The sequence below is a fragment of the Pholcus phalangioides genome, unplaced genomic scaffold, assembly GCF_987345545.1.
Source record: "Pholcus phalangioides strain wild (caught in Gottingen) unplaced genomic scaffold, Ppha-v1.0 ptg000040l_1, whole genome shotgun sequence".
In the NCBI taxonomy this organism is placed as follows: Eukaryota; Metazoa; Arthropoda; class Arachnida; order Araneae; family Pholcidae; genus Pholcus; species Pholcus phalangioides.
The window spans coordinates 1,929,819-1,956,174 of NW_028301626.1; the positions used below are offsets into that span (position 1 = coordinate 1,929,819).

Consider the following 26,356-nt stretch of genomic DNA (forward strand, 5'->3'; position numbering starts at 1 on the left):
AAATTTTTTTCTTGCAAAAAAAAAATACCAAAAAAACATGGAAACTTTACAAGTTTCCTTTTTTTTCCGACGTGTTGATGCTTTTTTGTTTTTAGTTTGTCGAGAAAAAGTTGTTGCTGATTTGGATTTGATTGTGTGAAAGCTGGAATATAAGTCGGTAGAGAATTATCAGCACGTCTCTGGCCCGGTGTGTTTACAGTCGATTCGTGATAAGTCAAACTCAGATAGCTCGAATATGTGTTTAAGTCGAAAATTTCACTCGGCCTCCCCCCCAGAACTTTTTCCGTTTTTTAGTGTTAAACTTCTCTCTTAATTCGAAGTTTTTTCTTCCTTCAAGTCGAAGGTTTCAGGAATGAGTGGAATTTAAAAAATAGCAGTTTTTATTAGAACTCAGCATTTAGCAATAGAATTTAACTATTAAGTATATAATGTAACGTTAACGATAGAATAAAAAATTATCATTGGTAATAGTGCACAGCTCTAATTATAGCATTTAGCAATAGAATTCAGCATTTAGCAATAGAATTCAGCATTTAGCAATAGAATTCAGCTCTAACTATAGCATTTAGCAATAGAATTCAGCATTTAGCAATAGAATTCAGCATTTAGCAATAGAATTCAGCTCTAACTATAGCATTTAGCAATAGAATTCAGCATTTAGCAATAGAATTCAGCATTTAGCAATAGAATTCAGCTCTAACTATAGCATTTAGCAATAGAATTCAGCTCTAACTATAGCATTTAGCAATAGAATTCAGCTCTAACAATGTAATATAACGGTGACAATAGAATAAGGAATTATCATTGACAATAGTGTACAGCATTTAGCAATAGAATTCGGCATTTAGCAATAGAATTCGGCATTTAGCAATAGAATTCGGCATTTATTAATAGAATTCCACATTTAAGCAGCTTGCTACATTCAACATTTAGTAATAGAATTCAGCTCTAACAAAAGAATTTAGCAATAGAATTCAGCTCTAACAATAGCATTTATCAATAGAATTCAGCTCTAACAACAGCATTTAGCAATAGAATTCCACATTTAAGCAGCATGCAACATTCAATATTTAGCGATAGAATTCAGCATTTAGTGATAGAATTCAGCTCTAACAATAGCATTTTCCAATAGAATTCAGCATTTAGTGATGGAATTCAGCTCTAACAATAGCATTTAGCAACATAATTCAGCATTTAGCAATAGAATTCCCCATTTAAGCAGCATGCAACATTCAATATTCAGCGATAGAATTCAGCTCTAACAATATCGTTTACCAATAGAATTGAGCTCTAACAATAGCATTTACCAATAGAATTCAGCAGTTAGTAATTCAGCATTTAGCACTAGAATTTAACTCTAACAATATAATACAACTTTAATAATACGGTAAAAAATTATCATTGACAATTAGCAGTAGAATTCAGCATATAGCATGTTGTTCCACTTAATCTAACATTTTCGCACTCTGAAATCGGAATTTCCAATACGTCGAATTAACGATAACTCTTAATTTTAATTTATAAGTTTTTCGTCGAAGATATAGAATTTAGCAATATAATTTAGTATTTGGCATCAGACTTTGCCATTTAACTGTAGAATTTAGCATTTACCAATGGAACTTAGCAGATTGATTTGTCTTCTTGCAAAATAGTGAATGACTTTCTGACGAGAGGAAGACAAAATGAGAGAGAAAGAGTCAAAATTCATTGCATTTTTTGACAGTTCTCTGTCAAAAAATGCACACGCTTTATTTGTAATTCATTTGATTTGTACGAGTACCGTGTAAGCGTCCGTTCATAATATGTTTGCGGCAGTTTTGGCTATTTATAACTAGCCATTATTGTGGTTAGCTGTGACAACCCTAAAGACTAAAGGAATCTGAATATCAATATCTTAGTGATACATGTATAGGAATCAACACATAGAGACTGGCCAAAGCCCGAATTTCGGACATTGGCCCGGTCAACTAGGCTGGCCACCTCGTGAGGTGGTTAACTTCAGGCTTTGGCAGTAACATATATATGCACATCTCGGTAACTCGAATGTGCAGCGACCGACAGGAAACTTCGAATTGAATTGTATTAGTAAAACATGTCAAACTACTGGGGACGAAGGAAATCGGGAAAAAACATTATAATTATATATGTTACTGCCAAAGCCTGAAGTTAACCACTTCACGAAGTGGCCAGCCTAGTTGACCCGGCCAATGTCCGAAATTCGGGCTTTGGCCAGTCTCTATGTGTTGATTCCTATACATGTATCACCAAGATATTGATATTCAGATTCCTTTAGTCTTTAGGGTTGCCATAGCTAACCACAATAATGGCTAATTAGAAATAGCCAAAATTGCCGCAAACATATATATATACGTATATATATATATATATCAACGCGGCGATGGAATGTATAGGGATCAATTTATGGGGGCCTGCTAAAGTCCGGCGAAAGTCCGATTTTCGGACATTGGCCACTTCGGGCTTTGGCAGTAGTGTGTCCATGGCAAATACATGGTCGAAAAAAAATCCCATTATACCAACTTTTTTTTCTAATTTTTCTTGGCATTTTAGAAAGTATATCTCTGTGTCATTCGAGTACAAAATACAGCTGTGTACAGGGTGATTCCACAAGTCTCCTTGCCGTATTTAGCTGACGAACCATTCATACTATAGACATACTCCCAAGTATAAAATATATCCAAATAACGTGCAGAACTGAGATATGCTCTTCATGTTGCATTGTAGTAATTGAAATTTTCGAGTGATTTTTCTGAGGTCCCCTTACCAGGCTAGAGTAACCCTCACATAAGCGTATTTACAGGTGGGAGAGCACTTATTGAGCTAGAGACTAGGGCATGGCAGCAAGTTCGGAGGGGCGGAAAGTTTGAGGAATGAGTGATCAAGGAAGTTAGTAGAATGGGTGATGGACGGGGAAATTTGTGCAGCCACCATAAATCCGCTCCCGCTTAGAAAGCTGTCCTTCCAGTAGGGAACACCTCTCGCAACATTTTGAATCATCAAATCATCAACGGTATCTTCCCCATTGGAAGGGGAGGGGGGGGGGGGGTAGGAGTCATGACCAACACTTTGGGAACCACTGGCAGGTGGTAGAGGTAAAAGAATACAACGCTTTTCAGACACACAGTAAGAGAGAAGGGAAAATATAGTTCGAACAATCATCATAGCCTCTGGATATTTTTCAAAATTAACGTTAAATCTCTGTATGTTGAAAATTAACAAATTTGATTTCATTTCGGAAATTGAATTTTAATGCGAGGATCACGCATCTAGACTAGTGGCGAACACTAGTCAGAACGGTCAAATTTAAGGTAAAAAGTCGATTCATTCATCCTTCTTGTCCCAATCCAATACTGCGATCTCGTTCAAAGTCCTGCAGTTGCGTAGAGAGGGCCCTCAATGCGCCTATAAGAGGACTCTTCAGCAACGAATAATAATTTATCAAGTGAAAACTCAGGCACAATAAGCGAATGGATTCTCTGAAGCCGTTTCGAACAGAAAAACGGGACAGACACTCTCACGCCCTCTGGTGACGGGAACATATTCCCATAATTCCTTTGAAACACTAATCGTTTGCAAAACTGCAATAGAACCTCTCGATAACGGCCATTCGTGGGATCAAAAATTTCTCCCGCTTACGGGGATTGTCCGCTAAGAGGGAGTGTCTGCTAATAGGGAGGTACGATATACAGTGGAACCTCGTTCATATGACTTCCACATTTATACGACACTTGGCTTCTCGGTCGGTGTTAATATATATTTACAGTACATGCGGTTCGGTATTAGTGGTACACCGGTGGTTATGCATAATCGCCAATCGCATCGATGTATAAATATATTTTGATCAAACTTCTCTACATTCATTGCTATTACCGGTGATTATGCATAATTCCCAAATGAAGATTGAAAGTGAAACATGGGAAAATTTATAATTTTTGTTCTTTTCATTAAACCAATTAATTATTTTAACATGTACTTGATACGTGCACTACACACTCACACTTTGCAATGGAAATTGGAATAAAATATGTGTGAAGAAGATAAAAACATTCTCGTAACACATCATCATAAGTCTAGTAATGTTGGCTTTCTTTACACGTTTGCAGCCAACAAAAAACTTCGAGTTATCGTTATTTCGACTTATCGAATATTTCGATTCCAGAGTGGGGGGCGGGGAAAGAAATATTTAATAAAATAACGGCGCTATTATCGCATTAGTAAAACTACGCCATACTACTGAAGATGAAGCAATTCGAAAACACAAATTTAGTCATATTCAATTATTGAATATGACTAGAATATGAATTATTGAATATATATTCAATTATTGAATATGAAAATATTCAGAAATAAACTTAATGTGCAGTACGCACAACTTTTAACCGAACGATGGCGATATCTCTTGGGTTCTAAAAGTTGTAGAATGAAGTGGTTTTCACCAAAAATTACGGTTTGTGATTTTCTACCCAACTATGCGCAATTCGTCTTGATGAGGAGTCATCTACATATTTATAAGATGTATTATTGATGTATATCAAACTTCAAAATCTTCAATATAAACCCTTATTGTTTTTCCATCTTATCTGATTTATCACATTGCATTTACCCTAAAAAATAAAATTTCATCGCTGTAAGTATAAAAATGAGAGAGACATGAGTGAAAATGTGTTTGGGGACACTCTGAATATTGAGAAACTGTATTTGAAGGTCGATTGCAATGGGAAAAACACACACCAAACAAGTTTCGAACTATAAATACTGCATATGCTACGCGAATGTTTGGATTTAGTGCTGTTAAAAAATAAATGGTTTTTATTTTATGGAGGTGAAGAACAAACCTTTTTCTCTTACTCTTCATTTTAGTGACTTTATATCCGTGATATTGAACGGATATTTATACCATAATTATTTCAAACGATGTGCCACAAAGCAATTATTTATGACGCCAATTTCATCAATTTAGAAAAAAAATATATAAGAATTTTCCGTCGAACAATTGCAATATTTTATATTATAATTTCGTGTTTTTCATTTTGCAATTCCCCAGTTTTTAGTAATGCTAAAAAAAAAATACGGATGAAACGAAATGTCGCGGATTTAGCACACACGACTCTCCCCTACCTTAAACTTGGCGCGCACTAAGATAATTTATGCTATTGGGAGAACCGTTATTAATTGATTATCATCTCCAAAAATATTAACATCAATCTAATTGTATGGTATTAATTTGTGAATTCTTTGCAACATTATTATATTTACCATTTCAGCTCATGAATGTTGTCTAAGGAATGAAACGAATTTTTGAAATAGTGAAAAATTGCAAAAACAATAATTGCCCCATTTCAGTAAAGTTATGAGCTTTATATTTAAACATTTACGCAAAATTTGTCATGAGGAATTTTCCAATGAGTTTCAAATTTATATCTAGCATATGGTCCCGAAAAATGGTCATTTTCATATAATCCCTTGCGATTTGAATGGAAATTGATTCTGTTGGTTTTTCGACTATGCTCATTCGAAGGAAGTGAAAATTAATAAACTGAAGAGCCAAAAAAACTGGCATGCGTATGCAAATAAAGAGATATGGAACCAATCAGAGTACGGCAACGCCTATATAACACAACAAGTGTCTGGCGTAGTTGTTAGTTCGGTTACTGTTGCTACAATGGCAGGTTATCGAGATTTAAGTGAGTTTGAACGTGGTGTTATAGTCGGCGCACGAGAGATGGGACATAGCATCTCCGAGGAAGCGATAAAATTTCGATTTTCACGTATGACCATTTCACGAGTGTACCGTGAATATCCGATAAAAAATTAAATCTACGACATCGCTGCGGCCGGAAGAAGATCATGCAAGAACGGGACTGACGAGAATCATTAAACGTGACAGACGTGCAACCCTTCCGCAAATTGCTGCAGATTTCAATGCTGGGCCAGCAACAAGTGTCAGCGTGCGAACCATTCAACGAAACATCATCGATATGGGCTTTCGGAGCCGAAGGCCCACTCGTGTACCCTTGATGACTGCACGACACAAAGCTTTACGCCTCGCCTGGGCCCGACAACCCCGACATTGGACTGTTGAGGACTAGAAATACGTTACCTGGTCTGACGAGTCTTGGTTCCAATTGCTTCGAGCTGATGGACGTGTACTGGTATGGAGACAACCTCATGAATCCATGGACCCTACATGTCAACAGGGGACTGTTCAAGCTGGTGGAGGCTCTGTGATGGTATGGGACGTGTGCAGTTGGCGTGATATGGGACCCCTGATACGTCTAGATACGACTCTGACAGGTACGTAAGCATCCTGTCTGATCACCTGCACCCATTCATGTCCATTGTGCATTCCGACGGACTTGGACAATTTCAGCAGGACAATGCGACACCCCACGCGTCCAGAATTGCTACAAAGTGGCTCCAGGAACACTCTTCTGACTTTAGACACTTCCGCTGGCCACTTAAATCCCCAGACATGAACATTATTGAACATGTCTGGGATGTCTTGCAACGTACTGTTCAGAAGAGTCAGAACCCCCTCTTACTCCTACGGATTTATGGACAGCCCTGCAGGATTCATGGTGTCACTTACCTCCAGCACTACTTCAGACATTAGTCGAGTCCATGCCACGTCGTGTTGCGGCACTTCTGCGTGCTCGCGGGGGCACTACACGATATTAGGCAGGTCCCAGTTTTTTTGGCTCTTCAGTGTATATGCTTCTATTCATAAATTTTTAAAATATGTTTTAATAATTCATAACTCATATTTAAAAAAAGCCAAATTGAAAATGAGTAATAAAATTATGTTTGGGCTATTACAATGTATCATTTAAAATAAAAAGTAATGAGATACCTATATTATCTCAGCAATTATGCTCATGTTTCTGTTTAACACATTACGACACCGGGTTTTCAATAATTTATATTTCACTAACTGTTCGTTCAAAATTAATGAAATTTGGTATTTTGGCATTTCTTGAGATACGGAATCCAAATATGGAAGGAAAAAAATGGGGTTACCATTGAACTTTCAAAAGTTGGATCTAGTTTTATCCTCTTAGATGACCCCTTAAGAAAAAATTAACTTAATACACTTATGGAAGATCTTAAACGAAGAAGAATGTGCTACCTTTCTTTTTTTTTACAATAAACAGAACCCAAGATATCGCCATTTTTCGGTTAAAAGTTGTGCGTACTGTACATAAATTAATTTTAATGAATAAATTTTCTTGCTAAATGCTAAATTCTATCGATAAATTTTCTTGCTAAATGCTAAATTCTATCGATAAATTTTCTTGCTAAATGCTAAATTATATCAATAAATTTTCTTGCTAAATGCTAAATTATATTCATAAATTTTGTTGCTAAATGCTGTATTCTATTCTTAAAATGCTAAACTCTATTACTAAATGCTTAACTCTATTACTAAATGCTTAACTCTATTACTAAATGCTTAACTCTATTACTAAATGCTTAACTCTATTACTAAATGCTTAACTCTATTACTAAATGCTTAACTCTATTGTTAAATGTTAAATTCTATTGCTAAATGCTAAAATATTTCGCTAAATGCTAAAATATTTCGCTAAATGCTAGAATCTTTCGATAAATTCTATTGCAAAATGCTGTATTCTATTGCAAAATACTGTATTCTGTTGCTAAGTGATATACATTTATTATATTGCAAAATGCTATATTATATTGCAGAATGCTATATTATATTGCAGAATGCTATATTATATTGCAGAATGCTATATTATATTGCAGAATGCTATATTATATTGCAGAATGCTATATTATATTGCAGAATGCTATATTATATTGCAAAATGCTAAATTCCATCGCTAAATGCTGCGTACTAAATGCCATTTTTTAAATTCCTTTCATTCCCAAAAACTTCGACTTAAAGGAATAAAACTTCGAGCTAAAGGAAAATTTTCACAATAAAATACCGAAAAAGTGCTGGAGATGCGTGAAAACTTCGACTTATCGCGATATTCGAGTTATTGCGCATCGACTGTTGTTATGTCCATTTAAATGAGTAATTGAGTGACGATTTGTCACAATCAGTAACACGAGCTTGGGATTAAACATAATCTTAGTTGAATATTAGAAATTCTCGGTTGATGTGAGATTCATTCTCTGTCTTCTTAAAGGGGATTGTCCATTAGGGGAAGGTTCCAATGTATGTAATATAACGATCGCCAATTTTCGTAGCGATTCGACTATTCTTTCTAGGTGCGTTTATTACTGTCCCGGATGAAACTAGGGTCACCGTTCTAGGAATTCTCATGGACGAGCACCTTGGGTTTGCTGAACATTATTCAGCGGTGGTGATAAATCGGATAGAATCCTCGGTTTCATTCTTTAAAAAGGTCTCTTCGCGTTCTACTAGTCATTCTTACGCTTTTTATGAGTCTTAGTTCGCCCTGGACTGGAGCGTGCTGTCATGTTTTGGAGACCATACCTACAAAATCATGCGTCTTCAACCCGTTGCTCGCGAGCACCACGGTGCTACCTGAAGTAATCAGAGTGCTCGATGCTCGTGTCCGATTTTGTGCTCGCGAGCACTCGATCAACATTCCTATTAAACACCATGGAGGAATTGCATTCAAGGATTGAAATCATCGTCATTTCATGCAATCGTATGTTAAACTTGACGCAAGGGGTGCTCTTATTTGGATGATTGGTACAGGCAGTGCTAGCGACTGGAAAAAGGTTGAGGACCTCTGCTACAGAGGGACATAGCCTTGGTTGAGAGCGGTGCATGGTAGAGCTACGCGTGTGCTCTTGTTGGCACACAAGGCTTGAGCGATGGAGAGAGACATGATTTCTTAAATGCGTTTACATTGGAGGAACGCAGGTGTTACGTGGGGGAAGATATAATCAAAGTGTTTCAAATCTTCAACGGGATAGATAAGGTGGACCATGAGTTATTCATATACCGTCAATCGACTGCTTCGACAGGGGGGTGGGAGCGCCAGTATCGTTTAGTGAGGGGTAATTCCAGGTTGCGGCGTGTCGCAGGGAGTTTTTTCTCTAATAGGGTTATTAATAAATGGAATAGCTTACCCCTCGGGGGTAGTGAATTCTGACACAATTGTGACACGTTTAAAAAGAAATACGATAAACATATTGGAATAAATGGAGAAGCTCTATCCATACTTAGTTAAGACAACCATAAACTTCATTATGGGTAATGGTGGTATTATTATACAGGGTGATTCCAAAGAGAGTTAATCAACGTATAAATTAGAACTTGGCTGAAAAGTTTTCTGGGTTTTTTGGCCGATGTGAAGTACAGTTTTCGTCTTTCGCCGTTTCGTTCGCACGAGGGCGATGATTTCGTGAAAATTTTCGCCCTCGTGCGAACGAAACGCCGGAAGACGAAAACTATACTTCACTAAAGTGATAACAATACCCGAATGATAACATTATTCGTGATTCTAATAAGCGGTAGCTACTAAAGTAGTATTTGGATCGTTTGATTGCCGAATCCAAAATATCGTTTCATAAACAGTAATACCCCAAGTTACGAAAGAAAGAGAGAGGGAGAACTCAGAGTTTTTCACGATTTTTTGTGAAAAATGCGCATTTTTCTAATTCAAGTAGGCAATTCCTATAATCACTGATTAATTGCTGAATTGGAAGCATCTTCGTCGGCCAAAACATCTGAAAACTTTCAAGCTAAATTCTAATTTACACGATGGCCACGAAAGCCTTTTTTGTTTCATTCAACGTATAAACTTTTAGGGGGAGGTAGAAAACATAAAAACAAAACGGAATCCTATAGGAATGTATGACTGTAAACTCCAACCTGATCAGCTGGAGGATAAACGGAGATGCAGAAATGACGAGCTAATATAATGGGAGGAAAAACTCTTTATTTCGCAATACTTTACACGAGGACAGTACGTGTACACGCTAAGCTTCACAAGTACTCAAATTTCTTACCATCACAACGGCGACGCATCGATTATTGAACCTTTTAAAAATACTCTCATATCTGGGATGTTTGCAACTGCGACGGAGGTTCTTAACACGAAGAACTTCGAGCACTTGTTGTGAATCTATGTGTACACGTACTGTGTCCTCGTATAAAGTATCGCCAAATAAAGAGTTTTTCCACCCATTACTAGCTTGCCATTTCTGCATCTTCGTTTATCCTCCAGCTGATCAGGTTGGGGTTTCCGGTCATACAATTCCTCTGTGATTCTGAGAGTTTTCTACCTCCCCTCAAAGTTTGTACGTTGGGTTTTGAATCACCCTGTATAGCAGCGGTTCTCAACCTTTTTTGACTCGCGGAGCCCTTTTCAGTTTATAATTTCTATGGCGGAACCCTGTTTGGCTCGAGGAGCCCTTTTTTGTACGTAAGTTTTACGACAGAACTTTGCAGGCCTCTCTTATTTACTTATCTATCAAATTTACTGATTCATTTTAATTTCCTCGAGTTGCCGCAAAGCCCCTGGGAGATGCACACGGAGCTCTTGAGGCTCCACGGAGCCCTGGTTGAGAACCGCTGCTGTATAGTATTAATCATTGGTATCTTCTTTCGTGATATACGCTTTGTATTGGGTTTCTGTATTTTGGTTATGTCTATGTACATATTATTCATAGGTATCTTTCTTTTCAGCCACCTCGTTGGGCAATTTTTCTGTTGTGGCCTAGCCTTTGTATTTTTCCACAGCGATCGCAATAATAAAGGAGCCTACATAATTACTAAAGCTTTCATCCTATGCAAATAGAGAAACCGAATCATGTAAAATGCTGTAAAGAAATTCAAAGTACCGAACAGAAATTGATTTGAGACGATTTCTTGAACTCTCTGAAGTAAAATATAAAAAAAACAGAGTTATGCACACTTAGCATTAAATTTCAAAACGGCAAATATGCTTGGTTGTCTCATCGACTTACGCTCGGAATTCGTTCCGTGAAGGAGAACCAACCCCCTCCAATATATTTTACGATATATATTTATATCGTACATTTTAGCTTTGAGGAACTTGTATGTACAAGACTCTCTATTGCCATACGGATTCAGTGAACTGCGTTTTGTTACTGTCACATTCAATGAACGTAGGATGAGAGCAGATACGCAGCACGATACATTATGGACGCCGTGGAGCAAGATCACGAACCTTTAATATCAAGACTTGTAATATTTCATGTAATGCAGAACTGCGTTTCTTCTTTAAATAAGATAAGAGAACAAAAAAATCTCTTTTTACGACTCACTTCATTTACTTTCTTTGTCGTTGTTTTGAACTGAAACAGACGCCTGTAGCTGTTTTATGCAAACAAACATGAGATAGCATTTATACAAGGGTGATACAATCCACGCCGCTTAATAAGATCACATCAGGACTCGGGGGGGGGGGGGTTTGATAGCAATAGCCGAATAATACTTAGAGCATTCCCAAAATGTTGCGTGACAAAATTCTCTTTAAACGCTAATATCTCAAAAACTACGCAACGCAAGTCAAAAGCAATAGCAGATGCACATTGCAAGTACAAATCCAATGATATCACTCCAGTTTCGATATATCTTTCCGTCTGGGCACCATGCTTGCTGCCCTTATTAGTAGCAAATTGTCTCCCGAGATTGTTATCTCGGGAAGTACGCAACGAAACTAGACGACATTGGTATCGTTTGTTAGCTGTTCCAGAGACAAAGCGGATGATAACCTATCTACGCGATTCCGGGAACAAACAATGTATTCACGTCAAATATCAGGAGTCTGTGACATAGCCTCTACTCCCGCAATTATTGTAATACATTTTCCTTCGCTATAGGAAGGCCATTGCAAAAGCAACTCTACATGTGGCTGACAGCGAATACTACTGGTCGATTAGGAAGGTGAGTACGGAAATGTTTGTCGATAACGGTAGGAGATGGGAAAACTTTCTAGCCTCCTATATATGGACTTGTAGTCTAATAACTTACTGGAGAAAAGTAAGTTTGGTCAAACCTTAGTTTCAGAACGCACAAAATAAATTTCGGCGGAAGAAAAAATATTATTACATTATCCGAAGTCCCAATAACTTTAAAAGAATATTTTTTTTTAATGATACGATGGTGTTCGGTTTCGTTCTTTCGAAAAGTGATAAGAATACCTGGATGATAACATTATCAATGATTTAAATAAACGGCGAGAACTGTGTTTCGTTTTATAATTTCTATTGTGTATTTGGAGTACAGGTCTTCTAAGAGTTTTCGTCTTCGACGTACCCTTGATTGTTATGAGTCGTTTGTATGGGGTCTTCAATGGTAACGGGACATAGAATTGTTGGTGGTTACGACTTCCGTTGATGGTTACGGGGGATATAATCCTCGATGGGTCGTTGGTTGCGACGTAGGAAACTTTAGATGTTTTCGAGATAAGGGTTCCTCGATAGTAACGAGACACGAAACCCTTGATGGTAACGAGGCATGGAACCATTGGTCATAACGAAACTCGGAACCCTTGATGGTAACAAGTCATGACAGCCTTGACGGTTACTAGACATAGAACCATCGATGGCTACAAGGTATTGGAAACTTGATAGTTACTACACATTGGGACCTTCATGACTACGGGGTATGAAACCTTTGATGTTTTCCGAGATATTTTTGCGAAACACTTGATGATTACGAGACTGTTTCGTGGAATCCTTGCTGATAACAAGACAGAGAACCCATGGTGACCACAAGACTGTTCAGTGGCACATTTGGAGGCAACAAGATGTTTTAATGGACCCGTTGTTATTTACGAAACATGAAACTCTTGATGGTTACCAGACACGGAGCCCTCGATGGCTACGATACACGGAGACCTCGATATCTACAAGGCACATAACAGCGGATGGCTAAAAGGGTGATCAATGGAACCATAGATGGTTACGAAAAATGATATCTTTGATGGTTACGAGATATGTAACTCATGATTGTTACAGGACTGCTCCACGGATCCCACAAACAAATGTCAACAATTCTGTCAAGTTTGTTTGTTTAAACATCAATGGGAAATTTTACAGCTTTTGATATCGAGTAACCCCTAAGAAGCTTTAGGGAAACACTCTGGTTTCGTGAAACAACAGTTTGAAACCTATGATTCTTAGCAAATCCAGATTATCTATTTTGTGTTTGAACTGAAGAACTTAGGATGCTCACTCCGGTTTTTTTTGTATATAATAGCAACAATTATCTCCCATACATTATTACATTTATATTAGTATTACTTGAAAAATCATCTAAAAATTACTAATAGTAGGTATTCTAACGCAAATCATTTCAAGAATATATTTTGCAATGCATTCAGTATTTATTTATTATTCCGATACGTTTAGAATCATCTCGAGAGTTCCCCGCTTGGCATCTCCCGAATAGAATAATAACACCTGCAAAAATTTTCCCGCATGACTTGGGTGAAAGTATTTTTCCGCTGAAACGATCACACAAAACTCATCGAAATCACTCGAACGACTTCCAGTGAAAAGAATGTTTTTAAATAGTTGAAAATGTTCCCCCGCGCCTCTGTGATCTTCCATTCCGTTTCACATCCACGGCCATCAACCTATCAACAACGTGGCACGTGAGAATTTTTAGCAATTAACTTTCGAAAGTTTGTTCGTAATACTAATTAAATAGTGTTTCCGATAGAGAAACATACTAAATATCGGATTTATGTTTAATAAATTCCCGGAGAGATAGGGTATTATTATTAATAATTTTATCCAACTAAAAACAACATATGCGCGTACAATTTTTCTGACTCCTCTGACACATACACAACGCTATACAAATGACTAAGCTGCGAGAGGTAATTACGACAATTTTAAACGCATGTCAACACCAACTGGGTTGTTTAAAAGGGTGCATAGGAATATAAAAGTTTATCGATTATTTTCAGTGAGAGAGAGATATATCGATAGGAGAAAATCACTAGCATTTGGCTGTGTGTGTGTGCGTGTGTGAATCGTGGGAAGGTATTTATCGGTTAAGATAGATCGGATCGAATCGATCGATGAATGGTTGAACATGTGGGGAGATGGAAAAATTCCTAAAAGCAAGTAGCGTAGGCAGTGGCGGTGGCAGAGTTGCGGCAGCGCGTGGTCATGTCGTTCACAGTGTTCGGCGACATCGCTCATCGAATTTATTCCCCTCGATCCTAATTCTTAACGCAAGAATAATTCTTCGTTGTAACTCTATCAGTTATTTGGCAACGTTTGCCGATCACCGACCGCTAACACCGTCGCGTCGGCCAATGTTAATAAGAGTGTATATAACGACGTGGGGAATTTCCTCGAAGTTTTCCCGTTGGGACAATAGAAATACATACTTCGATTCTTGCATGTAATAATAGCGTTGCCAACAAATAACTAGAATCGAGCTCATTTTTATTTGCATCCATCATTGTGTACTGATTAGATTCTTATAGGTAAATACTTTTTTCTATTGGCAACAGGTAGATAGAACCGACTGTAAACAAGTTCACACCGACGTTTTGAAGGTGTTTTAGCCTAGCCTTAAGCCGGGTTTACCTAGGAGTATAATTTCTGCGTCGTGTGCAGCTTGAAAATGCTGATTGGTTAAAACCAAGAAATTCATGTTTTTTGACTAATCATCGTTTTCACTCTCCACACGACGCAAAAATTCTGCTTCTAGGAAAACCCGGCTTTAAGCCCTTTTCACTTTAGGGAAAGTGATACCTTTAACATGGTGAAAAACTACGCTCTAATGGAAACATCATTCAAAATACTATTTAACTATTGATTTATTTCACATTTTCGGCACATATTCTTGATTGTATGTGCCATCCTATCATGGTAAAAAGTTTTGCATATCTTTTATACTTAAATTTTTATAAATTTAAAAAGAAAATCATTGAAAAAGCAGCTTGCGCACATGATAAAATGCCATGGCATCAATCTAATTGAATACAAATTAGTTCAAAAAACATAAAGGGGAAACTGAAGCAGAAGGTTGACATTTCATTGACTCAAAATTATTTAAAATTAAATTAAATTAAATTTTTGAAATTTATACTTTTAAATTATTTTATGGTATTTTATCATGCGTGCAAGCTGTTTTTATTGCATGTTTTTGAAAATACACCAAAAATTGAGTTTCCAAGATTTTCGCATTCCATATTGACGGTATTCGTTAAAATGGGAGTCGACTGTATTCTGTATATATTCCACTGTGTGTTCCGTTTTGCCTTACGTTTTTGTTTATCCCACTTTGTGGTATACTTTGTATGTATTCCACTCTGTGGTACACTTCGTCGTACACTTTGTACGTATTGCACTTTTGTATGTATTGCACTTTGTTGTACACTTTGTATGTATTCGACTTTGTATGCATTCGACTTTGTAGTACACTTTGTATGTATTCTCCTTTGTACGTATTGCACTTTGTATGTATTCTCCTTTGTACGTATTGCACTTTGTAGTACACTTTATATGTGTTGCACTTTGTAGTACACTTTGTATGTATTCGACTTTGTAGTGCACTTTGTATGTATTCGACTTTGTAGTACACTTTGTATGTATTCTCCTTTGTATGTATTCTCCTTTGTACGTATTCTCCTTTGTACGTATTGCACTTTGTATGTATTCTCCTTTGTACGTATTGCACTTTGTAGTACACTTTGTATGTATTGCACTTTGTAATACACTTTGTATGTATTGCACTTTGTAGTACACTTTGTAGTACACTTTGTACGTATTGCACTTTGTAGTACACTTTGTATGTATTGCACTTTGTAGTACACTTTGTAGTGCACTTTGTATGTATTGCACTTTGTAGTACACTTTGTATGTATTGCACTTTGTAGTACACTTTGTATGTATTGCACTTTGTAGTACACTTTGTATGTATTGCACTTTGTAGTACACTTTGTATGTATTGCACTTTGTAGTTCTAATTGCATTTTTAATTGGGTTGCTGTATTTTTGAAACATATGACAACCATATTTTTATGGGCATCTTTTTATCAGCCACCTCGTTGGGCATTTTGCCTGTTGTGGCGTTGTATTTGTATTTGTATTTGTATTTGTAGTACACTTTGTATGTATTCCTTTTTTTACATATTGCACTTTGTATGTATTCCTTTTTTTACATATTGCACTTTGTATGTATTCCTTTTTTTACATATTGCACTTTGTATGTATTCCTTTTTTTACATATTGCACTTTGTATGTATTCCTTTTTTTACATATTGCACTTTGTATGTATTCCTTTTTTTACATATTGCACTTTGTATGTATTCCTTTTTTTACATATTGCACTTTGTATGTATTCCTTTTTTTACATATTGCACTTTGTATGTATTCCTTTTTTTACATATTGCACTTTGTATGTATTCCACTTCTGTAGTACACTTTGTATGTATTGCACTTTGTAGTACACTTTGTATGTATTGCACTTTGTAGTACACTTTGTATGTATTGCACTTTGTAGTACACTTTGTATGTATTGCACTTTGTAGTACACTTTGTATGTATTGCACTTTGTAGTACACTTTGTATGTATTGCACTTTGTAGTACACTTTGTATGTATTCCTTTTTTTACATATTGCACTTTGTATGTATTCCACTTTTTACATATTGCACTTTGTATGTATTCCACTTTTTACATATTGCACTTTGTATGTATTCCTTTTTTTACATATTGCACTTTGTATGTATTCCACTTCTGTTGCACACTTTGTATGTATTCCGATTTGTATGTATTCCACTTTGCATGTATTCCACTCTGTGGTACATTTTTTATATATTCCAAAACGTTTTACTCGATTTAGGGCCGTTTCATGAGAAGCAATTGCAACTATTTTTCAAAAAAAAAAAAAAATTAAGTAAAGTGATTCCATAGAACCTAAAATATTAATTTCCTTTACATAAAATAAATTTCTGAAAATGCGTATGTTAAAAACTCCATGAACCAAAACCAAAACTTTATGTTTAAAATCAAGTTCGCTTATGTAATGAAAAATTCCACACAGTGAACAGAAAACGTAGACACACACAGTGACCATTTTTTCTCAGATGAAATCAGACCGGGGTTCATTTGTGTACGCGGTACAAAATGAAATTATAAAAATAGAAATCGATAATAATATAATCGTATTAACGTTACTAACGGATCATACTCCTCGCTTATTCAGCGGTACACTTTGTAAAAATTCAATTCCGTTCTACGTTCTGTATGTATTCAACTTTTGGGGTAAACTTTGCATATATTTCACTTCGTCATACGCATTGTATAAATTAAATTTTTTTTCTTACACTTTATCCCCAAAGCAGAATGTGCCGAAATGTGCGACGTACGTCGCAGAACAACCAGTGCTGTTGCAGAACAATCTAGAAGAATTTTAACAATAGTGTAGAAAAACGTTATTATGTATATGCAAATTTTTACCACAGAACATTTTCAGTCAGCTGAGGGCTCGTTGCAGAACATCGCAAAACATTCTGCTTTGGGGCACTTTATATAAATTTTTACTTATATATACTTTGTTAAATTCCATTTTATAGTCTTATAGTTTCTTTCTTTTCAAATTCATGGTACACTCTGTATATATTCCGTTTTGTCTTACAGTTTTGTTTATTCCACTTTTCAGTACACTCTACATGTATTCCACTTTGTGGTACACTTTGCATGCATCCCACTTTGGGATGCACTCTGCATGCATTCCACTTTGTGGTACACTTTGTATGTATTTTACTTTGTGGTGCACTTTGAATGCATTCCATTTGTGGTACACTTTGTATGTATTCCACTTTGTGGGACACTTTGTATGTATTATACTTTGTAGTACACTTTCTATGTATGTCCGTTTGCGGTATACTTTGTATGTATTCCACTTTGTGGGACACTTTGTATGTATTCTACTTTGTAGTACACTTTCTATGCATGCCCGTTTGTGGTATACTTTGTATGTATTCCACTTTGTGGTGCACTCTGCCTGCATTCCACTTTGTGGTACACTTTGTGTGTATTATACTTTGGTATACTTTACATGTATTCCACTTTGTGTGGTACACTTTTCATATACTCCAAACTGTTTTACACGACTTAGGGCCGTTTTATAAGAAGTAATTTCAACTACATTTCTATAAAAAAATTAAGTAAAGTTGTGATTCCATAGAACCACCTAAAATATTAATTTCCATTACATGAAATAAATTTCTGAAAATGTGTATGTGTTCTACTCGAAGGGTCAAAACCAAAAATTTACTTTTTTAAATCAAGTTCGTTCAGGTAATGAAAAATTACACGCATTGAACAGAAAAGTTGTACAACACACACACACAGTGACCATTTTCTCCCAGAGGAAACCAGACCAGGGTCCATTTGTGCACTCGGTGTAGAATGAAATTATAAAAATATATAGAAATCGATAATAATCTATTCGAAACCCATTCGTATTGACGTGACTAAAGAATCATCCTCCTAACAACAACAACAACAAAAATAGAATAAATAAATGGTGGAAGCTTACAAACCCAATAAACGTAAAGCTCATCTATCTTCAGTTTCCGGGCTCGACTGACAGCAACTCATCCGGGGGGTTTTTCCCAGAGAAAACCGGATGCTACGCGGAAGACCACCCCGCCACCAACGGGATGCGAGCCAAAGTGAAACTTCTTGATAGATAGTATAGAATAGAAACTATACGATAAAAAACAACAATATTTTTTTGTTTTTATCTGGTAGTCACTATCTTCTATCTTCGAAAGTACGTAGTCTCTTTTGGCAAGCAATTGTGTCAACTCTCCGGGAAAAACAATAGGTTCCGGAGACGCTTCTGGATTCTCCCTTGGCTCTAAAGAAATCTCAATGTTTCCTTGAAAAGGAGTAACTAAAATCAATTATCCCCCATACGCCATTCTCGTTCTACATATTCTCCTCTATAATTTTTCATGTTGCAAGATATGCAATATGCTCATTTTTCATATCTTCATTCTAATATGAAGATAGATTACTCGTATTTCCGACTTCTTTTCCCCTCTCTCGTTATTCATTATGTGCTGCATGTCTTATAACGCGGTATATAATGTATTTTACGAGGATATAATTCATATGAGAAGCGGTTTCAGTAATGGATAATATCCATTTTTAATGATTCGTGTTTCGAATGGATGTACAATGGTCATTTGGTCACACAGTGTATGTGAGAATGATTCCTCGTCTTTGTGTGGAACTTCAATTAAACTCGCATTAATTGAGAAACTTTCTCCGAGAGAGTTGTGGTTGGAGATATTCTTGATTTATTTTGATTTTTCTATGCAGTTGAGATCTAATCGATGTGTATTTTATAGTTTTATGCAAACTAGTACGAAATTTAGGTTAATGTATTTTTGTGGTAATCATTAAGGATCCATAGTACTGGTGACAAGCTTCCTAGATTCACAATAGCTCTGGCGAAGGATATTCCATAACATGTTTGGAATTGTATGATTTCCACCATTTCTCATAATTAACTCATTAATCTAACATTTTCATCGGACATAATTTTTGTTTCTTAGGAATATGTGTCCAAAGCGAAGTTCTCGCTGCTGCGTTTGTTTTCTTGTACAGTAAAAGTACGTTTTTTAACGACATTTCACGAATATCACGGGAGAAATTTTCGTTGTTATCGACTTGTCGTTACAAGAGAATTTCAGTCATTTTTGCTTGTTCAGGTTCTAAATTTTCGAACATTCTCGCATATATCTGCACTGTAATCGTATTTTAAATGATTCTGTTCCAGTATCAGCGAACATTGACTAGCACCACGTTCAATCTGAGCCTAGTTATGATCAGGTGTGCACAACTCTCACAAGAAATCGATTTTTGTTCTTAGAGCAGATGATTCCCTAAGAAATTTTCGCATAGAGTATTTTATGATGCAAAAGATCCCAACCGACTGAAGAATAAAAATGCTCACTGAAGGCTTCATGGATTTCTTAACTCCCCCAACGAATCGGTACATGCGGGAATGTGCGTGTACGTGTAGTGCAACCTGACGTAAAGTTTGTTTATGTGTAATGCTTGTCATGTGTAGTGCTGCCATCTGCCACCAGTTTTTCTAACCATGAGTGAAGTGTTATGATTGAATGATTTATCGTTGTAGGACTGTTGCTCTCTGTGGCGAGACTTTTTAACGGGGAGATCGGCTCGCATTTGCGCCTTGAAGTTGGGAACCACAGAAAACCAACTTCAGCCGACCACCACTGTGGGGTTCGAACCCGGATCCTCGCATCGCGAGTCCGTCACTATAACCATTCGACCACCACAGCGGCTAAATAAATACGGGAAAAATTGATAACCTCTGTTCTCTTCATTAAACCAATTAATTATTTTTAGTGCTTGGTACGCGTATTTACACTTATTTTGCAATAGAAATCAAATTAAATTAAAATAAATGTGAATAAGTAGGTGAAATCATTCATAACAACATTATCAGAGTCATATAATGTTGGCTTTCTTTACACGTATCGACAAGTGAAACCAACATTACCATTTGAGTTCACCATCCTGAACCATAGTTATGTTCATTTAATCACTTAATTTAGCACATTTACCAACACGAGCTTGGGATTAAACGTAATCTTGGGGTAAATATGATAAATTCTCTGTTTATGATCAGAAATTAATAAATTAAAATATTTTAAATAAAAAATTAGAGTTTGCTGTCCACTATCGAAAGTGTCCGCCAACGGGGAGTGAAATACATCAAAGCCCTATTCCACGGGACCGTGGATCAGAAAAGTGTTCGTTAACGGGAGGTGTCCGTTAGGGGAGGTTCCACTGAACTTCTTTTTTGACGATAATATTGTTGACGTTATAGTCGGAAGCTTCGTAATTTTCAACTCTTTATAATCGGATGGGTTTTTTTTTTGTATCAGTAACTTTAGCTACAGTCGAATCCCGTTTTAACGAATACCGTTATAGCGAAAATTCCGTTGTAACGAACACTTTTCTAAACCCCCAGAAAAGATTGCACAGGAGCAATGGAATTCCTTTATAGCGAAATTTCATTATAACGAAGTGATTTCTCCGGTCTCTTGTTGTTCGTTATAATGGGATTCGACTGTATTTAACAAGTGCTCGTTTTAGCGGGATTCTTGCTATATCAAACTTTTACCATATCTGTAGAATTCGGTTTTATTCAGTTGTACTTTGACATATATGGGACCAAAAATTTTTGTATTCGATAGTTTCGTCATTGCAGACCAGTAACTGAAATATGAGCACGTTCCATTCCGAACGTATGTCTGTCCGCAATTCAAATAATTCGGAAGTTGGTGGGAATTCCAAACGGACTGACCATATTTGATGCATAGATTAAAAACGGCGATGAAGAACAACTGTCGTCAGTAAAGCCGGGTTTCCCTAGGAATAGAATTTTTTCGCCGTATACAGCGTGAAGGAGGGGATTGGTTAAAAACCTGAAATTCAAGTTTTTTAACCAATCATCGTTTCCACGCTGCACACGGTGCAGATAACCTGCGCCTAGGAAAACCCGGCTTTAGAGTCGAGAAAACACTCAGGGAGATGAGAGGTTCAGAAATACCGAAATGGCATTCAAGTGAAGTATGACTAAAGGTAATGAAAGCTGTTTTTTTTGTTGCAAAACATTGCAAGTTAGCCAGTTATCGTTCTATCTTAAGATATCTAATAAATTTGCTAATGCTGATGGATTAGTATGTGATAATTTTATTCCAGAATTATTTCGCCTATGTTGGTATATCATAGATTGAATTAAAGAATGATTCAAACAAATACAAATACAACGCCACAACAGGCAAATTGCCCAACGAGGTGGCTGACTTAAGAACATCATGGATCCCCGAGACATTTTTTTGGAGGCCCTACCTACTATTGCTACACCACACATACAACCCCCCCCCCGCGGAACCCCCAACGAATCGGTACATGCGGGAATGTGCGTGTACGTGTAGTGAAACCTGACGTGAAATTTTTTGTTTCTCTGTAATGCTTGTTATGTGTAGTGCTGCCATCTGCCACCAGTTTTTCCAACTATGAATGAAGTGTTATGATTGAATGATTTATCGTTGTAGGACTGTTGCTCTCTGTGGCGAGACTTTTTAACGGGGAAATCGGCTCGCATTTGCGCCTTGAAGTTGGGAACCACAGAAAACCAACTTCAGCCGACCACCACTGTGGGGTTCGAACCCGGATCCTCGCATCGCGAGTCCGTCACTATAACCACTCAACCACCACAGCGGTAGCTTTGTCTCAGCCCAGAACGCCTGCCCAATTTTGGTTTCATTTTAGACACCTTAATGAAGCGATTACTACCGCAACGTCCACCTATCCGTCACACTGCAAGAATGTGCACGGCTTTAGCAATCAATGCGTGTATGCTTAATTCCTGTCCAATGAATCGTGTGCTTTCTCATAAGGTAGATTTGCACCGTTTCTACCGAATAAAACGACTAAACCAATCAAAGATTCACCAAGATCACCTAAATAATTTACTTTGGAATTTCGTAGAACGTGAGGATGGGTGTTCACATTTACGGGGTGTTGTGTAAGTGCTATGCCTACATCTCTTAGGGTGGTATTCACCGACATGGTTGAAACTATAGTCGCAATTTTTCTGATAAGAGATCTAGACGGATTAGTTAAATTCAGGTTTTTAACCAATCTATGCTGCTCTCTTATCCAAAAATTGTGACTACGGTTTAAACCATGTCGGTGAATACGGCCCTCAAACCGCCTGTCGTAGAGATAATGATTCCAATTTTTAAAAATTCTGTTAAAAATTACCGTATACCAGTTTTAGGAGTGAGAATGCAGTACGTCACAAATAAAAAAAAAATCTATCTTTTCGTACGGTCCTCTTCTTCTCTAACTTCAAATTGTTGCCCTGTATCTCCTGAGACGAACATAAAAATTTCATGTTTCTAAACGTAATATTCTGCAAGATATTTGCATTCAAAGATCGGAGAAAAATCATGGAAAAGACAGCTATAAAACCTAACGGACAACGCTCCTTTCCCAATTTTTCAGATACATCAACAAATATTGCAGAATTAAAACAAAAAGATGTCTTTTGTTGGCCTCAGGAGAGAGAGGGCAACAACTTTCTAATTGGAAGTTAGTGGAGCAGAGGACTGTAAAGTATATAGATTTCTCTATTTTGCGTGACACGCTGTGTTTCCTCTTTCAAAACTAGTACAGGGTAATTTTTGAACACATTTTGAATATTTTTTTTTCAAATTGAAACTCTACAGCAAACGGTTTATGTGATGGGATAAAGTCCACATCAGCACTTACAGGGTACGTTGTATAATTGAAGAATCAAATAATGAAGCAAAATTTCAAGCCGCGCGGTTGTTTTCTCTGCTGTAAGCTTCATGTTGCCAAAAAGAAAGAATTACAAAGCAACGGTTTCCTCGATAAATGCTCTTGTTTGCAGAAAATGCACAAGAGATCTCTTCCTGTCAAATTTTGAGTTCTTAGCCTTTACAAGATTCCTCGAAAGACTAGTTATTTGTGGAGATGATGGTGATCCTTGTCCCCCACCCCACGGGGACTCGAACCCTGGTCTCTCGTGTGCCGGACGAGTGCTCTACCAACTAATGTATGGGAACAAATGGAATGTTGTAGCCTTGGAGCGTATATATATGCTCACGCTGAACGATTTCGATTCAAGCTTTCGTTGAACTCTCGCAAAACGCACCGTGCTTTGGACTCGTCAGTCGTATTCAGTTATGTTCTCCGATGAAAAAGAAAAATTCTATCTTCATGGTCCAGATTGTTTGCATTTATATTTGCATGATGTGAGGCCTGCAACACAGCAATTAGTAAGCCGTTGAATGCATGGTGGTTCGGAGAGAGTTTGTGGAACATTTTCTGCTGAAGGAAAGACTGATGTGTTTTATTTGCCCTCAATCATCAACCGAAAAGGTTACGAAAAACTTTCATAGGAGCTAATTTATATCATATAAAGAAGTTCTTTGTGGTGAAGATTACATATTAGAACAAGATGATGCGTCAGTTCATGTGCGTCAGGTTTTCAAGCATGAAAACATCAATTTCCTTTCATGGCCAGCTCGTTCCTCCGATCTCAAATCCACGGAAAGCTTATGTCCTTCCACATTGTTAGGGGCTGATTGGGCTTCAGCTCTGAAGCCAGAAACAAATACCATCATTTTTGTTTTGTTTTTCCGTGATATAAATTCACTTCAGAAGGGCTTGTGAAAAATATGGCTTTGGGGCCCGCCAAAAAGTCTAGCTTAGGGACCCTGTCCCAAGATCTGAGGGACCATGGAAATACATGTGGGACACCCTTTGCATATCATTATATGCTGGTGGGAGGCAATTTCCCTTCATCGAGCATCTGAAAGCCGCCATATCACAGCTTTGAAGCTATGTCTCTTGTGACACTCTGGTTGATTTTGGTGAAATCGTATGTAAATTGGTTTAAATTTTAATTTTCTTTCCCCTAAAATCAATGTTTTATAATTTTGTCTATACCAATTTTTTTTTTGTTTTTCTATTAAAAAAAATGTGAAATACTTTCCTTTTTTAAACTCCAAGTATCTGGTAAAAATTTATTTTGCACCATCACTGAACAGATTGGAATTTTTTGACAATTTTTACTTCGCTTCTTATTGTGATCTCACTAATATTTGATAGTGTCTTATAACTATGTATCGCACTGTGTAACGAGCACTTGCTCTCCACCGGGCTCGGTAGCCCCGGTCGATAAGATGCTGGCCTAAAGTACTAAAGAATGTTTAGAGGTGTCGCGAGTTCGATACCAGGTTCGTCCTTGTCAGGAAACTTTCCTGACACGGGGTACAACAGAAACGGTGACATGACCGCAAAAAAAAAATTGCTACCGCAGGGAGTCCGCCATCGAGGGGTTAGCGCACCAACCTCTCGATGAGTATAAAAACAAACCTGCCGTTCGGAATCGGCATTGAATTGTAGATTCCGGTCTAATTAGCCCTCGTGTGCAGAAAATGACTGTGGTGTGGCAAAAATGACCATTGCCCTCCACCCTCTTTCCTTGTACGGCAGCGTTGAATCTGTATAATTAACTCTTTTTAGGAGCTAAAGTTTCAACACGCGCATAAGACATACGGCGAAAAATTGTACTCACCATTCAGGCCTACAAGTTGACTTGACAACAGGTGAAAAACTGGATTGGAACGTGCTTGTGAATTCACTGAAGTTGACGAATGTGAACACGACACGCTAGGAGGAGAAATTGACCGCATTTGATTCTCTTTGCGAAAATTACATTCAATCACAAAACTTATATGAGTAAAGTAAAAGAGTAGATATCGTTTTTGTGTTGATATGATAAAAAGGAAATGCTGCTACAGACACAGACTCTCTCAAAATATTCTGGAAAACTTTCATGTAAAATGTTAACCAAAAAATTAATGGAATTTTTAAAAAGTTCAAGGGAAAAACAATCAATTTTAACTTACGATTATGATTTTTTTGGTTGAGTCGAGTATGACGGTTAGCATTAACATTCATGTTTCGAGGAAAACCGAGAAATAGCTATATCTTGAAACTTTGTGTTTTTGCAGATGCATGAAAGTTTTAGAGCTGGGGTCTTCAACCCGTTGTTCGCGAGCACCACGGTGCTCTCTGAAGCTCCTGGAATGTTCGATGCTCATGGGCGATTTGATCAACGTTCTTATATACACCTTGTACAAATTACATACAAAGGCTGAAATCATCCTGGCTTCACGCATTCATACGTCAAACTTGCCGTAAGAGTGCTCTTTTTTTTATGAGGGATACAAGCAGTGCTCGCGACTAGAAAGGTTGAAAACATATGTTTCAGAATAATAACTACAAGCGGAACTAAAACATTTTCCTCTGCAAATATTTGGGTAAATCGAGAAGCTATCCATACTTAGAATAAGACAACCATAAGTATTCTTTATGGCAGATGTCTTCAACCTTTCTCCAATCGCGAGCACTTCCTGTACCCATCATCAAAAAGCGAGCACCCTTATGGCAAGTTTAACATACGAATGCATGAAATAAGGATGATTTCAATCCTTCGATACAATTTGTACAAGGCGTTTAATTGGAACGTTGACAAAGAGGGCTCCCGAGCGCGAAATCCAACACGAGCATCGAGCACTATATGTGCTTCAGGGGAGCACCATAGTGCTCGCGAGCAAGCGTCTTGAATATGCCTGCGTTATGGGCATTGTATAATATTTTATCATGCATATATAATGTTGTTGATTTCATTTTTAATTGGGTCGCTGCTTTTTCTCAGTCACCTCGTTGGGCATTTTGCTTGTTGTGGCGTGGTATTTGCATTTGTATCAAACAATTCATTCATAAATTCTCCACATAACAATCGAAAT

General features: G+C 37.2%; 1 protein-coding gene across 1 annotated transcript in view; it reads right to left on the bottom strand.

The window, feature by feature from the left end:
• The window catches only part of LOC149065262 (cytosolic carboxypeptidase 6-like), a 659,637-nt gene that overhangs the window by 268,011 nt on the left and 365,270 nt on the right, over positions 1-26,356 (bottom strand). Inside the window, exon 4 of the mRNA XM_089254127.1 lies at positions 25,120-25,214. Within this exon, the coding sequence (XP_089110253.1) occupies positions 25,120-25,214 (95 nt within the window). The remainder of the gene's footprint in view (positions 1-25,119; positions 25,215-26,356) is intronic.